Source organism: Leptonychotes weddellii, chromosome 16, assembly GCF_054177405.1.
Source record: "Leptonychotes weddellii isolate Sample4059 chromosome 16, ASM5417740v2, whole genome shotgun sequence".
NCBI classification, from domain to species: Eukaryota; Metazoa; Chordata; class Mammalia; order Carnivora; family Phocidae; genus Leptonychotes; species Leptonychotes weddellii.
Window position 1 is genome coordinate 15,674,106 of NC_138384.1, and position 17,479 is coordinate 15,691,584.

Below are 17,479 nucleotides of genomic sequence, written 5' to 3' on the forward strand. Positions count from 1 at the left end.
CTCAAATAAATAAATAAAATCTTTAAAAAAAAAATAAAAAAAATAAAAATAAAAATACATATAACTTTGAGGGCGCCTGGGTAACTCAGTCGTTAAGTGTCTGCCTTCGGCTCAGGTCATGATCCCAGGGTCCTGGGATTGAGTCCCACATCAGGCTCCCTGCTCGGCGGGAAGCCTGCTTCTCCCTCTCCCACTCCCCCTGCTTGTGTTCCCTCTCTTGCTGTTTCTCTGTTAAAAAATAAATAAAAATCTTTAAAAAAAAAAAAATAAAAATAAAAATACATATAACATTGAGCAGGGGAAAAAGAAAAAAAGACAGGATGGATGCTTGATAAGGTAGTGAGAAAAGCCAGGAACTGGATCAGCAGTTAAACAATCAAACGGTATGAAGATTAGGTCAGCCAGTTAAGACAAAAGAGATGTCTTGGGTGCCTGGGTGGCTCAGTCGTTAAGCGTCTGCCTTCGGCTCAGGTCATGATCCCGGGGTCCTGGGATTGAGTCCCACATCGGGCTCCTTGCTCAGCACAGAGCCTGCATCTCCCTCTGCCTGCCTGCTACTCCCCCTGCTTATGCTCTCTCTCTCACTCTCTCTAATAAATAAATAAAATCTTTAAAAAAAAAAAAAAGAGATGTCTAAACATGTATGAACATGTAACTGCCACAACTACACATTTACTGTGCTAAAAACTATGTATGAGTAATTTGCAAGGTTAAGTATCATTTGCCCTATCAGGAGAAACTGTGAATGACTTTGAAGCGAGCATAAAAAGTACTGGTATCCTTGTCTAGTGAGCCCTGTGACGGTCTCAGAGCTATTTTACAACTCTGTAAACTGTAGTAATGAGAGTGATGCAAAAGAATTTTGCCTGGTGGAATGCAGCTACTAATTGCCCTATGGACACTGAGTCTTGCAAGAATTTGTAAATAAATTCATTTCAGCATTCCTGATGACCTTATAGAACTGTATTTGTTAAATTGTCCTTTTAACTGCCTATAACATCTTACTGGTTTCCTCATTAGTTAATGAGTTACAGAAAATCTCTGACATTTCCATTTCATGTTTATATGAGTCATGATTTTATCTTTTTTCCCCCCAATCATCATTTAATAGCTCTTTACACAGGTAAGGAAACTGGAACTTCAAAAGCCTTTGCTCTGGGCACACCACACCACCTCAGCCTGTGCCAGTTCTTTTTGAGGTAACTTGCAGGCACATGATGGTGAGAAGGAAGGAAAGCATATCTGAAGGACAGCATATAAGGTAGCCCAGACCAGCCTCTCCCTTACCTCTACTTGAAAATCATTATCCCAAGGAAAAGTGGAGATACTGAGCAGCTTAGGAACTCATAGACTGTCCCCCATCTCCAGCTAAACAGTTCATTTACTGGATGCCTGGGTGGCTCAGTCAGTTAAGTGTCTGCCTTCACTCAGGTCATGATCCCAGGGTCCTGGAATCAAGTACCACACTGGGCTCCTTGGCTCAGCGGGGAGCCTGCTTCTCCCTCTGTCTGCCACTCCCCATGCTTGTACTCTTGCTCTCTCTCTGGCAAATAAAATCTTTAAAAAGAAAAAAATAGAGTTCATTTACCAAAAGGGGGGGGCAGTTTGCACAAAATCCCACCAACAGAGAGGGACTAAGAAGGCAACACTAACTCACTCCACATCATCTTTCCCTGAGGTAGAATCATAAAAGAACTGAAAAGGAAATGAAAGAAAAGTGCTCTCTTAGGGCGCAAGAGGGAACAAAGCAAGGGGAAAGCTGACCTGGAAAGGGAGAGGGGAAGTGTCCTAATTTAATCAGAGGGACTGTTTCACACAGAAAAACAATCTGAAGACTGACCTCTAAATGAAACCAAATGTTCCCTACAACTCCCTGCAGGAATCAGTACTCGCCTACTTGATAAGGGTGAAAGACATCTAAGAAGATCAAAGGACTGGGTATTTGCCACCATTCACTCTTCAGTCAATGAAAATCCATTAAAAAGATACCTAAAAATAATCAGCTGGTCTGGCAAGAGAGTATAGTGGAGAAAAGCCTTGAAATTAGGATCAATTTCAAAAGAGAAGTGAAAATAATGCCAACACCACACTCACTGTGCCAGATACTTTACATGCACTACCCATTTAATCCTTCCCAAACTCTGAAAGTATGTATTGCTAGCACCCTGTTTTCACAAAAGAAACTGAGGTTTAGAAACAAATAGCCTGCCCAAGGAAGATGAGTAGCTATTAAGTGCTACAGCTGGGATTCAAACCCAAGTCTGCCCTAGTCCAGAGTGTGGGATAAGCATGGAGGGCTGGAATTTGTACAATTACATCCCCCCCCACACAAAAAAAGCACACAGTTCCCTGACTCTCAGGCACACATTTGCCCACATTTAAACATCTCTGCAATCAGGATATCTGTTGGCTGTCAAGCTGCACATGTGTGACATCTTCAGATAAAGAGCAAACATCAAAATTTGCAGAATGCGGGCACCTGGCTGACTGTCAGTAGAGCACGCAGCCCTTGATTTCAGGGTCCTGAGTTCAAGCCCCACATTGGGTGTGGAGCCTACTTAAAAACACCAAAACAACAACAACAAATTCAAAACAAACACAACTTGCAGAATGGTTGTCAAAAATTGGGAAGAAAATCTTGGGACTCTAGTGGAGCATCATGGATGGCTGGGAGGCATGTGTAGGAAACATGGACCCTGATGACCAAGTTAAAAAGTGAATTACAGTCCATCTGTGCATGTGAAAAAGTTTTAGGAGTACCTTATTCACTTTATTTCACTTATATTTTCCTTGTTATACATGCACAAAAGTGACATAAAAATTTATGCTTAAGTCTCAAGGACCTCCTCAATAAGTAAAATATAAATAAAATATAAATAATAAGTACAAATAAAAAAAATTGTAGAGGCACCTGGGTGGCTCAGTCGGTTAAGTGTCTGCCTTTGGCTCATGTCATCATCCCGGGGTCCTGGGATCGAGCCCCAAGTTGGGCTCCCTGCTCAGCAAGAAGTCTGCTTCTCCCTCTTCCTGTGCCCCTCCCCCAGCTCATGGTCTCTCTCTTATGCTCTCTCACTCTCCCTCTGTCTCAAATAAACAAATCTTTTCTTTTTTTTAAGATTTCATTTATTTGTCAGAGAGAGAGAGCACAAACGGGGAGCAGCAGGTAGGAGGAGAAGCAGGCTCCCCACTGAGCAGGGAGCCTGATGCAGGGCTTGATCCTGGGACCCCGGGATCATGATCTGAGCTGAAGGCAGACGCTTAACTGACTGAGCCACCCAGGCGTCCCAATAAATAAAATCTTTAAAAAATAAAATAAAAAAACATTGTCAGTTTGTATTATAGTAGTTTGTATTATACACTTAACTTTTACATTTAAAAAAAAAGCACTGTCATAGCTTAATTGGCAGGGTTTCTTCTTTCCCATGATAACAAAATTATGGCACGTCTTATAATCATTTGTATCTAAGATTCAATACAATATAGTAATTATAAACACATGGTAAAAGAAAGATGACAGTATAAAATAGCATAGAGTACAAATTAAGCCTGCCTCCTGCCTGCCTGCCACAACTTTCCTCTCTAAAAATTACCATTAGCATTTTTCATCTTCTCAGATATTGAAAATATGTTAGCAAAACTATATATACAGAGATTAAACATGTAAATATCTAATATAAAATCTGTCTCTCATTTTCTTTCCTTTTTTTTTTAAGATTTTATTTATTTGAGAGAGAGAACAAGCAGGGGGAGCGGCAGGCAGAGAGAGAGGGAGAAGCAGGCTCCCTGCGAGCCCAAAGCGGGGCTTGATCCCAGGACCCTGAGATCATGACTTGAGTGAAGGCAGATGCTTAACTAACTGAGCCACTCAGGCACCCCTGCCTCTCCTTTTCAAAACTCTATTTTAAAAGGAAAATTTCTCGGGGTGCCTAGGTGGCTAAGTTAACGGTTAAGCATCTGACTTTGGCTCAGGTCATGATCTTGGGGTCCTGAATTGGCCCTCCATCGGGCCCTGCACTCAGTGGGGAGTCTGCTTCTTCCTCTCTCTCTTCCTTCTGCCCCTCCCCCACTCGCGCTCTCTAATAAATAAATATCATTAAAAAAGGGGAAAATTTCTCCTACTCATTTCAACTTATTCTTCATTATAGTTACATGTGACACCTAAATGTTTCACAGGACTTTAACACCCATCAAATTGTTCTCATGGAAAACCTGTTAAGTGGGGTAGAAACAACTTACAGGCAGGAAAAGCAAGCATGAGTGATCTCTACACTAATTATTGCATGTCCACACTTAAGACAGCAAGCAAGTCTCAAACGAAGAAGACAAAGAATAAAGGATCTAGTCAGCAAACCTCAAAGTCATTTCCCATGCCCCAGTGCTAAAATACCCACAGGTTTCTGATTAAGAATTCATGTTACCAAAAGGGAAGAGGCACACTTGTTCAATACAAGTCTGCTAAAGTCATATTTAAATAGAAGAAATTTAATTTTTTCAAAATCACTGTAAAATTATTTCCTAATTTCCCAAGACAGGAAGCAGAAGAGTTATACAAACAGAGAAAAAGAGCACTTCTCAAGATTCTTCTAGGGTCCCTGTGGCCTATCTAAATCAGACTGGATTAACTGGGGGTGGGGAGCGTGTGAAGAAAACCTCTCTGCTAACTAATATTCTAGAGAATATTTTCTAACTAGTTGCTAGGAGAGCAAGAGCGTTCAAAGAAATTATGTGGGTTTAAGGTGCATTCTCCTAAACTCATCTCCCTGCATAAAACACTGAGGTCTAGGGAACACTGTTCGTGCCACATCACTGACACAGCCTCCTCCACTCAGCCCCCAGGCTGTACAGGAACTGCTCACAACAGGGACCATACTCACATCAGACACTGCAATGGACTGCACGTCGGCACTGGCAATGAGATGGTTCTTCACAAGCGTCCCAGTAGCGGAGTCCCAGAACTGCACCTTCCCAGCAGAGTCCACACTTATGACCGTGCCATCAGACAAGAAGGCCACGCCCCATATGATACACTTCCGCTTAGACACACTCATATACTGCCTATCCACCAGCATCTTATGAACTGCACTCCCTGAAAAATAAGAAAAGCCCAAATTTGAATGGTACTTACTTCTTTTGTCTTCAAAACCTGCCTGTGGTAGGCATCTATTAAGTTAGCTGCCTGAGCACAGACCACAGACAGCCAGTAAATAGTAGTTATGGTGAACTCAGTCTCAAAACACAAAAATGGTTACCTAAAGACTGGGGGGGGGGGGGAGGGGAAGGAGGGCTGGTGAAATTGAAAGGAGACATTTGAGACTTCACTTAAAACTGCCTAAAAGCAATGCGTATTTTCTAAAACCCCACAGAAAAGGGAAAGACAATAGTTGATAAAATGTTGGGAATGAAAAAGAAAACATAGAGTAGTAACTGACGTAGCAGAGCCCTGAAACTAAGTCCCAAGTCAACAGTGGGGAAAACCAAGAAGCCACTTAATTTAGACCATGAAATCCTCAGAAGACTCGGAACTGTGGTGACCCCAAAAACTCTGGAAAAAGTGAAAGTGGAACTAAAAAGAGAAATTGGTTGAAAGTATGCTTAGAAACTTATAGATCCTTCAGATAACTATCCCCCAACTAAAAAGCCAAGCAACTCCCAAACTTCACCTCAAACAAGAATGGAGATTTATTCTCTGAAGAGAGAGATCAGGCACAACCGAGGGTGGGATTACTATATGGAAAATAGATAGAGTGAAAATTTATTAACTGAATGTTCAGAACACCAGTTTTCTTCCCAGAGTGCTGATGACCGGGCTTACTATCACCAGGCAGGAGAATAAAACACAATTCTGGGAAATATGACCAGCACAAGAAAAAAGATCTAAAAAGCCAATGTCTTTGGGGGTTCCCCAAACTAAGATTCCAGCCAGATCATTCCTCAGTGAAACCTATGAGGAATAAGAGTATCTACTCGTGTGGTAAGTAACGTTATCATCAGACATGTGAGCAAAGCTGGAATATGAAAGGTGGAGGCCAGAGAGACTACTAGAAAAAAAAAATACCAGGGAGAAAACAGAGCAAGAGTGAAGAATACCTGACAAATATCCTGAATAACCTTAGAAAGAGAAGTCCATACATAATGAAACAAAAAACGCTATAAAAAAGAACACTGAGAAAACAAAAAAGAGCTTTGGAAATGGCAGAAATGAGAAACTCAGTAACAGGATTTACAGATAAAGACAAGGGGTGCCTAGCAGGCTCAGTCGGTGGAACATGTGACTCTTGATCTCGGGATTTTGAGTTGGAGCCCCACACTGGATGTAGCAATTGCTTAAAAATAAAATCTAGGGGCGCCTGAGTGGCTCAGCCCGTTAAGCGGTTGCCTTCAGCTCAGGTCATGATCCCAGGGTCCTGGGTTGAGCCCTGCATCAGGGTCCCTGCTCGGCAGGGCGTCTGCTTCTCCCTCTCCCGCTGCTTGTGCTCTCTTGTTTGTGCTCTCTCTCAAATAAATAAAATCTTAAAGAAAATAATAAAATCTAAATAAATAAGTAAATGCAGGATAAAAATAAACTCCCAGGAAGCAGAATAAAAAGTCAAAGATATGAAAAATAAGAAGGGTGAAAAGATAAGAATAGTAGAAGAGCCAACATCCAAATAGTAAAATTTCAGAAAGAGAAAATGGAGAGAACCTCCTTTACCAAATAATTTAAGAATTTTCTCCAGAGCCCCGCATCGGGCTCTCTGCTCAGCCAAGAGCCTGCTTCTCCCTCTCCCACTCCCCCTGTGTTCCCTCTCTAGCTATCTCTCTCTCTGTGTCAAATAAATAAATAAAATCTTTAAAAAAAAAAAAAAAAAAGAATTTCCTCCAGAGCTGAGGGGCACCTGGGTGGTGCAGTTGGTTAAGCGTCAGACTCTTGGTTTCAGCTCAGGTCCTGGGAATGAGCCCTGTATCAGGCTCTGCACCCAGCTTGGAGTCGACTTGGGACACTCTCTTTCTCTCCCTCTGCCCCTCCCCACTGTGCTCTCTAAAAAAAAAACAAATCAATCTTAAAAAAAAGGGGAGGTACCTGGGTGGCTCAGGTAAACGTCTGCCTTTGGCTCAGGTCATGATCCCAGGGTCCTGGGATCAAGCCCCGTGTCAGCTCCTTGCTCAGCGGGGAGCCTGCTTCTCCCTTTCCCTCTACCTGCTGCTCCCTCTGCTTGTGCGCTCTCTTGAGCGTGCTGTCAGATAAATCTTAAAAACAGAAAAAAATTTCCCCCAGAACTGAAAATTGGGTTTTTTGATTAAAATAATCTACCAAGTGTCTAATACGATTGATGTTAATGGATCCACACATCAAGAAACCTAATTATTACATTTCAGAACAGTAAGGGTAAGATCCTAGAAGCTCCTTGTAAAAACAAACCAGAAAACCTATACAAAAGATCTTCTCCCAGGATGGTATCAGAGCTTATAATAATACTCGAAGCTGAGGACAATGGAGCCATGACTTCAAAATTCTAAGGGAAAATAATTTCTGACCTAGAATTCTCATGAACCCCTTCTCATGATCCACCAAACAAAGGAATAAACCAGGAAAGTGAATGGACACAGGGGATTCTACCTGAGAGAGAAGCATAGGAGATCCACGGAATGACTGAGAAATCAGTGTTCAAGACCTACAGAGGTATAGCAGGGCCAGAAACTGGTACACTAGAGTGGAGGTCAGAGGCTCTGGGGAGAGAATCATTCAAGAAGATAAAAGTGGTAGAAAGAAAATCAGATCTATCTGAACCTAATTTATACATCTGGAAGAATTTGAGGATGAATCAATGAGACAGATATATACATACAAATGTATATATATACGTACCTGTACATAAGTGGGGGTAAACATCAAAGAAATTAGCTAAGAGTTACAGATGGTTGCCTTTGAGGAGAGAAGGGCAATAGGGGGACTCCTGCTTCTTTGTAACAAGCCTCAAGGAGTTCTTTGACTATGCATGTATAACAGATAACAATAAAAAATTTTGCTTAAGCATGGAGGAAAAAGAAAAATGAGACAAACTTGACCTGTCTTACTTCCCATTTAGATGGGCCCACCTAACAAGCTGAACTCAGTCTCATCACTGAAGGATTCCATAAGCCAATTCTGCAGGCCAAGAATAGAGAAAGTATATGGTTCTCTACCTTTCTGATCTCATGCCTCACCAATCATGCTACCAAGTCCTTATGTTCCTCAAAGAGAGACACCCTTTACCAAGGTCTGGTATATATAAGTAGGTATTCTAACTGGTCACTTGTGGCATATATCATATTGCTCAAGGTGAACTCTTACTAGATAAAACCTAGGTATCCCACTGAATAACCCGGATTCTCCCAAAAGCAGCAGAAGCAATGTAAGAAAGGAGTGAAATTCATAGCTAACATCTCAGAAGGTTAATGAGGTTAGGCCCTAAAGGTCACTGAAAGCACAAAGGCTCAAGGTTTTGAAAACCACCAATGTGAATCTGACCAACAAGACCCACAGCCCAAATGAACTTAGAGAAACAGTCACCTGATTTGACATCAAACACACTGATGTAGTCTATGGAGCCAGCTGCAACGTGGGTACCGGAGGGATGCCAGCTGAGACTCAGGATGCGACCTTGGGAGTTGCACAACAAAAAAGAAAGGGACATACACATAAATATACAGTAAGAGGTAACTGAATTCTCCTTTGACAATTACCTACAGGGCTAGTGTTCTACAATCTTAGCTCTCATCTACTGCACGCTGGTGAAGAACCGTTTTATAACAGATGAGGAACAACTCTGCCTTGGAACCCATAATGAAGTACTTAATATTACTTTAATAATGCAAAAAGGGTGGACAGGAGTGTAAAGAAACACAACTTTTTGTGGGTGATCTGTTACTAACCTAACAAAATTTAAATGTGCATATTTGGCTCAGCAATTGCACTGGGAATTAAACAAGGAGAAATACTTGCAGGAGTGTTCCAAACTACGTATACTGGAATATGCATTGCTGCTCTGACTGTAGTAGTAAAAAAAAAAATCAATACCCATCAATAGGAGTTTGGTTAAATAAATTATGGAACACCATAAAATGGAACGCCATGCAGACTGGCATGACTGACATGGAAGGATATCTGTGATACACCAAGTGAAAAAACAAGCACAAGAACTCCTGTGTATTTGTTTATATGAATATACAAAAATGCCTAGATTAGTTCCAAAATGTTGCTTACTAAGCGGAAGAGATACTTATTTTCTCTTTACACTTGGCTAAACACACAGATTTTGAATAAGCATTGTATTACCTTAGTAATTAAAAAAGAACACCCAAGGGGCACCTGTGTGGCTCAGCTGGTTGAAAGTCAGACTCTTGATTTTTGGCTCAGGTCATGATCTCGGGGTCATGAGATCAAGCTCTGTGTCAGGAGTCTGCTTGAGATCCTCTCTCTCCATTTCCCTCTGCCCCGCCTCTGCTCGGGCGCTCTCTCTCTAATAATTAAAAACAAACTAACAGGGGCGCCTGGGTGGCTCAGTTGTTAAGCGTCTGCCTTTGGCTCAGGTCATGATCCCAGGGTCCCGAGATCGAGCCCCAAGTTGGGCTCCCTGCTCAACGGGAGGCCTACTTCTGCCACTCCCCCTGCTTGTGTCCTCTCTCGCTGTGTCTCTCTCTGTCAAATAAATAAATAAATAAAATCTTTAAAAAAAATAAAAATAAACAAACAAAAAACCCCAAAAAACACCCAAGCCTGGCTGCCTCAATTGGTAGAGCATGCGACTCCTGACCTCGGGGTTATGTTTGAGCCCTGTGATAGGTGTGGAGATTACTTAAAGTCTTTATAGGGCGCCTGGGTGGCTCAGTCAGTTAAGTGTCTGCCTTCGGCTCAGGTCATGATCCCAGGGTCCCAGCACTGAGCCCCACATTGGGATCCCTGCTCGGTGGGGAGCCTGCTTCTCCCTCTCCCACTCCCCCTTCTTATGCTCACTCTCTGTCAAAATAAATAAATAAAATCTTAAAAAAATAAAGTCTTTATAAATAAATAAACAAATCAAAAGGAATCTAAATAGCAGATAATAAATATTACTGATGGACACAATACAGGGGACAGGTACTGTTTTTTAGAAGGATCAGCAAGCTATGGCCCAAAGCACCAATCAGGCCCACCAAATGTTTTCATAAATAAAGTTTTACCAAAGCAGAGCCATACCCATTTGTTTAAGTATTATCTATGGCTACTTTTATGTGACAAGAGAGTTGACAGAGCATAAACCTAAAATATTTACTACCTGCTATCCTTACAGAAAAAGTTTGCCAACCCCCTGCTCCAGAAGTCAGTGTCAACTGGTCCAGGTGGGACGGGGGCAATTGTTTAAAAATTCTAGTTTTAAGACTTTATGCACAACATTAAAACTTCAAAAAGAAAGTAAGTGAGAACTAACAAAGTGACTTACACAGAAACACTAGCTTTCCTATTTCGGATTTCAGGTTTTCTATAATACTGAAGCAGGCAATCACAACTATGCTACAGGATAAAGAAAGCCTGAGTGAGGGATGGCTTCGAGCATATACCCTATACGTAGGTAAAGTCAGCACGTAGATAAACTAGTACTTGGACGCATGGAAACATAGCCTATCCCCAGAGGCACAAAAACATAATTTCTTGTTAAGGCTACTCACTGCCCCACCAAAAATAACCCTTACTTTTCTGCCGATCAAAATTTCTTTCAAACTGGATTTTGTCTGGGGTGATTTGAAATAGCTTCACAGATCCATCTTCACAGCCAACCTATTAGAGAAAGAGAATCAGAAAATAGAGAAAACAAGCATTTTGTATAACTAAATATATGTTTCTACAAATATAAACATTTCTTCCCTAAAACTGTCACTTGCTGTGAAAAAGAAAAATACTATGTGAGAGAAGAAAAAACTTACTGGTACCAAGACACTGAGAGTGTATTCTTGGCAGCCTTCATGTCCTAGCTAGAAAACAGGCTAATCAGTGGCCCAATTCCTGTACAGGACATGGAAAAGAAGTAGGATTTCACAGCACATATCTTCTAGGGACCCATGGCCTAAATAAAATACCCATTAACTATACAACCTAAATGGAGACATGTCAAGATGTTGTATAAATTAGTGCAAATCAGGGCGCCTGGGTGGCTCAGATGGTTGGGCGTCTGCCTTCGGCTCAGGTCATGATCCCAGGGTCCTGGGATCGAGTCCCGCATCAGGTTCTCTGCTCCTTGGGAGCCTGCTTCTCCCTCTGCCTCTCTCTCTCTGTCTCTCATGAATAAATAAATAAAATCTTTAAAAAAAAAAAAAAAATTAAATTAGTGCAAATCAAACAAGAATCATAGAATCCCAGAAAATGAAGTATCTGGAAGCACCAATTTTAACGATAACAAGTGTGTGTGTGTGGGGGGGGGGCTGTCTTCTCAGTCTGCACTCAAACAATTTTTGAGAAACACTGTGGTAAACATAGTTCCATAAGTTAACTTGTGGAAGGACCTCCCATAACTTTTTTTTTTTTTTTTAAAGATTTTATTTTTTTTATTTGACAGAGAGAGACACAGTGAGAGAGGAGCACAGGCAGGGGGAGTGGAGGGGGGAGAGGCAGGCTTCCCGCCGAGCGGGGAGCCCGATGCGGGGCTCGATCCCAGAACGCTGGGATCATGACCTGAGCCGAAGGCAGGCGCTTAACGACTGAGCCACCCAGGCGCCCCACCTCCCATAACTTTTAACAGACATCAGTGTGTTGTGAATCTACGACAGGATTTCATGTTAACAAACCATATTCTAATGATATTTACCATAAAACATACAGCACAATACAACAAAAAAGAGTCCACATCTCCCAATTCCAAAGTACAGTTTGAGAAATGCTAAACCAAAATAAGCCTCTCATTTCATAAATGAATAAATGAGGTCCAAAGTAGCAGCAGAGAGGATGCAAAAGGACAAGGGTTTTTTTTAAGTTTTTTTTTTATTTGAAAGAGAGAGAGAGAGTACAAGGAGGGGGGACGGCAGGCAGAGGCAGAGGGAGAGGGAGAAGCAGGCTCCCCGCTCAGCAGGGAACCCAATGTGGGGCTCGATCCCAGGACCCCGGGATCATGACCCAAGCCGAAGGCAGACACCTAACCATCTGAGCCACCCAGGCGCCCCAAGACAAGTGATTTTTAATCCCCTATATCAACTCCAATCTTTTATTGGGGTTGCTGGAATGTACCTCAGATTGGAGTTGCTACATGTCATAATATAATTTAACTTTACCCTCCTGTGAACACAGAGAAGAAACTTCACGTAAGCACAAGTGAAATCTTGCTTTAAATTACTAATAGTTGGGGTGCCTGGCTGGCTCAGTCGGTAGAGTGCGCGACTCTTGATCTCAGGGTCTTGAATTCAAGCCCCAGGTTGGGTATAGAGATTATTTAAAAGTAAAATCTTTAAATTACCAATACTTGCTTACTGACCAAAAGCTGAGAACCATGGGGACTGATAGCCATGCTCCAAATGGGTCCTCCAAAGGCATCCACGGCATACTTGATGTTTAATGCCTGCAAATCATACTCGATAATTTCTCCATTGAGTCCAGCACTAAAGAGTCGCTGTCCTTTTGCCCAACACAGAGCTTCTGTAGCCCGAGATTCATGACCTGGAAAAAACTACAGAAACACAGTAGCTTGTCAACTCACCATGAATTAATCACCTAGCAGCAATGAGTGGTCACAGGTAACATGGTAAAAATTAAAACACTTCCCTAGAAATAACCAGTGTGGGGTTTTGTTCTACCAGAAGATCATGTTTATTAAGATTTTCATTTTTTAGATTCAAATTTTAGTCACCTACACAGTTGTGTTTCTTCTTTTTAGTATTTTATTTATTTGAGAGACAGCGAGAGAGAGAACAGGAGCAGGGTAAGGGGCAGAGGGAGAAGCAGACTCCCTGCTGAGCAGGGAACCCGATGCGGGGCTGGATCCTGGGACTCCAGGATCATGACCTGAGCCAAAGGCAGATACCCAATCGACTGAGTCACCCAGGTGCTCACAGTTGGTTTTGTTTCTCTTTCCAGGACTTGTTCTGCAAAACCTTTTCAGTAGAATAAAGTTTACATACAATCGTATTTGACATATACAGTTTAAAAAAACTAAATGTAACTATCTTGATTGGGTGATGGTTTCAAAGGCTTATATATGTCAAAGTTATCAACGTATAGACTTTTAGATTTTATTATGGGGCTCCTGGGTGGCTCAGTCGTTAAGCATCTGCTTTGGCTCAGGTCATGATCCCAGCATCCTGGGATGGAGCCCCGCAACAGGCTCCCATGTAGCACTGCTTCTCCCTCTCCCACTCCCCCGGCTTGTGTTCCCTCTCTTGCTGTGCCTCTCTGTCAAATAAATAAATTCTTAAAAAAAAAAAAAAAAGGTTTTATTTATTTCAGAGAAAGAGACAGAGAGAGAACACGAGCCAGGGGAAGAAGAAAGGGAGAGGGAGAAGCAAACTCCCCACTGAGCAGGGAGCCCAATGTGGGGCTCGATCCTGGGACTCCGGGATCATGACTTCAGCCAAGGCAGACTCTTGACCAACTGAGCCACCCAGGCACCCCAACATATATACTTTAAATAAATGCTGTTTATAGTGTCAATTTTACCATTAAAATTAAAAAAATAAAATAAATGGAGGTGCCTGGCTGGCTCAGTCAGAAGAGCATATGACTCTTGATCTCAGGGTCATGAGTTTGAGCCCCACATTGGATGGGTGTAGAGATAACTAAATTAAAAAAAAAAAAAGAATAAACTTAAACATTTTAAAAATAATAATGCAGCTCAATCCAGCGTTTCATTCAAGTCTCAGATTTCTAAGTGCCTTCTCAACACTTACAAAAGTATTCATACATATCAAGGCATTTTATTCTTACATCTGCTCAGCATGAAAGGGACTGAGTGGGTACAATTTTTCCTCTCTTAACTTGAAATGACACAAGTACTTGTGGGTTAAGCAGCTTGCCCAAAGTGCCAAAGTCAAATGTGAAGAGAACATTTTAATTTTCGGGACACCTGGGTGGCTCAGTCTGTTAAGTGTCTGTCTGCCTCTGGCTCAGGTCATGATACCAGGGTCCTGGGATTGAGCCCTGCTCGGCAGGGAGCCTGCTTCTCTCACTCCCTCTGCCACTCCCCTGCTTGCGTGTGCACTCGCTCTCTCTCTCAAATAAATACATAAAATCTTAAAAAGAAAAGAAAGAACATTTTCATTCCTATTCCTAGTCCCTACTCTTGCTCTGAGAATGATTAACAATAGTAGGGAAGGGACTATGGAGAAAGCGAAAGACTAGATTAAATTAATTATTGTTGAGAAAAGAAGAGATGAGAGAAAAAAATGAGATACTAAGTAAAGAATGGTTGCACTACTCATTAAACAATTATTAATTCAGGAGTGGCTCTGTACTAGGCACTTGCTAAATGCTGGGAATACAGTCATCAATATCAGTGACATGGTCCCTTCATAAAATTTGAAATTCAGTGGGGAAGAAAAACATTAAACAAACATACAAACTATTATAATTTTAATCATCATAAATGACAAGAGATATCACAGAGTGCAACAAGCATGTACCATAGGACGTTTTTCATAGTACAAAATATGACCTATTTGTGGTGATGACCAATTTTTTAACTCTTGGTTCTTCAGGGTTCAACTCAGTAAGTCATCCCTTTCCAGGATTCCTAAACTCACATCTTTAGAGTAAAGCAACTCTCCACTAAGATTTTATGTCTGTGCTTAGCTTTATCATAAAATTTGCCTACTGTTTGGAAACTGTATACTCCTATTTCCCCCACTGGACACTGAGCTCCTTCAAGGTAGGGCTTCTGACACTTGTCATAATGCCTAACATTTGCCACTCACTCATTTAGAAACAACTGCAGGGTGCCTAAATTCCAAGTACTAGGCTGCTGGGCACTGAATTCATTCATTTATCCAGCTATCCATTCACAGGCATCCATTCACAGGCATCCATTCACTGCCTAGACGCATAACACAATAAATGTGAAATGAATTATTTTGTTGCACCTGAAATCAGTAATCAGTGCCTTTGAAAAATAACCTGCCGTAACAGCCCTCTGCATACACCCAAACAGTATTTTCCTCGTTTACTCCCAAATATAGGCATTTAAGTCTACATTCTCTCAGACAGATGAACTTAGAAATTCATCTTCCTACAATCATGTCACCAGAAAGTTTGATACTAAGATGTTTCATCGTTTTTTCTGAATTAACAATGAAATGGGTACTGACAACCCCAGCAGGAAATGACACCTTACCAAAGTTACAGCAGTGCAGAGACTGATATAAAGCAATGGGCTTGACAGTTTCCCTTTTTGTTGTGTCCAAAAGATCCAGCAAACCTCAGTTTCCAAATGACAGTGAGCCACCACAACTCCTAGGTAGAATCTTTCTGACATTACACAGATCAAAACTCTGAGCTCAGACAAGAGACTGCATATTTACTACACAAATTACATAGTTCTAAACAACTCCGGAGAGTCACTCTCTTTTGATCTCTTTGAATATAAAAGACATACAAGATGTAGAATTGAACTTAAGAAAATTAACTCAGCAACACGGAATCAGGCTTCCAAATGACTTACTTTTTCCTGAAAGTAGTTTGCTGACAAGTTATAAATTTCCACAGTGCCATCTGTTCGAGAAACAGCCAATCTGTTTGACTGGTTATTGTAAGCCACACAGCGGATCCCTGATGGAACATAATTAAAGAAACGTACTCGATGGACCTTAAATTCACCCATTCCTGGGGGAGGGGAAAAAGAGTCATTATTGTTAAACGTTAACAGCAGCATGTCACGTGTATTATTTCTTATCACTGTCCTGGATGGAAGAGCCCAACTGTATCTCACTGAGGTTCACTTCTAAATACCTAACCAATGATGCTTTCACACCCCACACAAGAATCTACAAAACCATCGCCAGAAGCACAGGATGCTTCAGCTAAAAACGAAAAGATCAACATATAGAGCATGTCCCAGACTCCTAACAATCCTGCCAATTACCTGAGGAAAGTACTCTGGGAAAGAAGGGTGACATAAGACTGAACATAACCTCGTTCTCTAATTGAGAGTGTGCACCTAAAGGAAGGGAGGCACATCGTGCTGACCAGTTGTATCAGAGGCAGAAGCTAAGGTACTCCTTTCTATTTTGTGTGTGAGGTTTCGGGGGCTGGGCGGGGGGAGAGGGGTGAAGAGAAGAGTAAACACCACTAACACTCTGAAGAAATCAGAAATATTGACAGCCTAAATCAGTCTCTCAAAGTCAAGTCCGCAGAACTCCTGCATGAAAATCATCTGGAAAAAATGGTTTTTAAAAATACAGGATTCTGGGGCGCCTGAGTGGCTCAGTCGTTAAGCATCTGCCTTCAGCTCAGGTCATGATCCCAGGGTTCTGGGATCGACCCCGCATCGGGCTCCCTGCTCAGCAGGAAGCCTGCTTCTCCCTCTCCCACTCCCCCTGCTTGTGTTCCCTCTCTCATTGTGTCTCTCCGTCAAATAAATAAAATTTAAAAAAAAAAAAACTAAAAAAAAAAAAATACAGTCTTCTGGGACACCTGGGTGGCTCAGGCGGTTAAGCGTCTGCCTTTGGCTCAGGTCATGATCCCAGGCTCCTGGGATCGAGTCCCAAATCAGGCTCCTTGCTCAGAGGGGAGCCTGCTTCTCCCTCAGCCTGCTGTTCCCCCTGCTTGTGCTCTCTCTGACAAATCTTAAAAAGAAATAAAAAATAAATAAATAAAAATGCAGAAGGGGCGCCTGGGTGGCTCAGTTGGTTGGGCCGCTGCCTTGGGCTCAGGTCGTGTCCTGAGTCCCGCGATCGAGTCCCACATCGGGCTCCCCGCTTTTCCCTCTGACCCTGCCCCCTGTCATGTTCTCTCTCTCCCTCAAATAAAGAAAAAAAATTAAAAATAAAATAAAATAAAAATGCAGAATTCTGGGTCCTACTCCACAGCTCCAGAATTCCAATCTCTTGGTTGGGAGGAGGATGGGGGTGGGGAAGGAAGACTAGGAATCTGCATTTTAGCGAACACTTCTCCCTAACTTTACAGCACGCTAAGTTTCCAAATTACAGACTCAAGCTAAGGTTAGGGAAGTGAGGCTGATGGGGCAGGCAGAACCAAGAACTCCTCAAGGGAAGGAAGCGACGGGACTTAGTCTGGCATCTGTCAACTATCCCCTCCCTACCGCCGCAAACATACACACTCGGCGAAGAGAAGGGCCGACTCTGGTTTGCCCCTCACTGGTCTTCCTTCAAGGTTAGGAACCCACGGGCAGAACAGGCGCGTTCGGCCCGGCCCGGCTAAGAGGGCATCTGAAGCGCGCGCTAGAACTCCGCCGCCCCTTCACTCTCCGGCAATCTACGGAGTAGCCCCCACCAGGCCGAGGCACAAGGGGAACTGCGAACTCCACCGGCGCCGGCCTCAGGCCGCACC

General features: G+C 42.3%; 1 protein-coding gene across 2 annotated transcripts in view; it reads right to left on the minus strand.

Moving 5' to 3' along the window:
• Nucleotides 1–17,479, minus strand: part of UTP4 (UTP4 small subunit processome component) — a 35,108-nt gene that overhangs the window by 17,437 nt on the left and 192 nt on the right. Inside the window, exons 1-6 of one of the 2 annotated variants that reach the window (XM_081806422.1) lie at nt 17,246–17,266; nt 15,633–15,793; nt 12,459–12,650; nt 10,690–10,774; nt 8,531–8,620; nt 4,875–5,086 (exon numbers count right to left, since the gene is read on the minus strand). In XM_081806422.1, the coding sequence (XP_081662548.1) occupies nt 4,875–5,086; nt 8,531–8,620; nt 10,690–10,774; nt 12,459–12,650; nt 15,633–15,791 (738 nt within the window). In that variant the 5' untranslated portion in view covers nt 15,792–15,793; nt 17,246–17,266. Of the gene's footprint in view, nt 1–4,874; nt 5,087–8,530; nt 8,621–10,689; nt 10,775–12,458; nt 12,651–15,632; nt 15,794–17,245; nt 17,267–17,479 lie in introns of those variants that run through there. The other variant, XM_081806423.1, reaches the window with a different exon arrangement.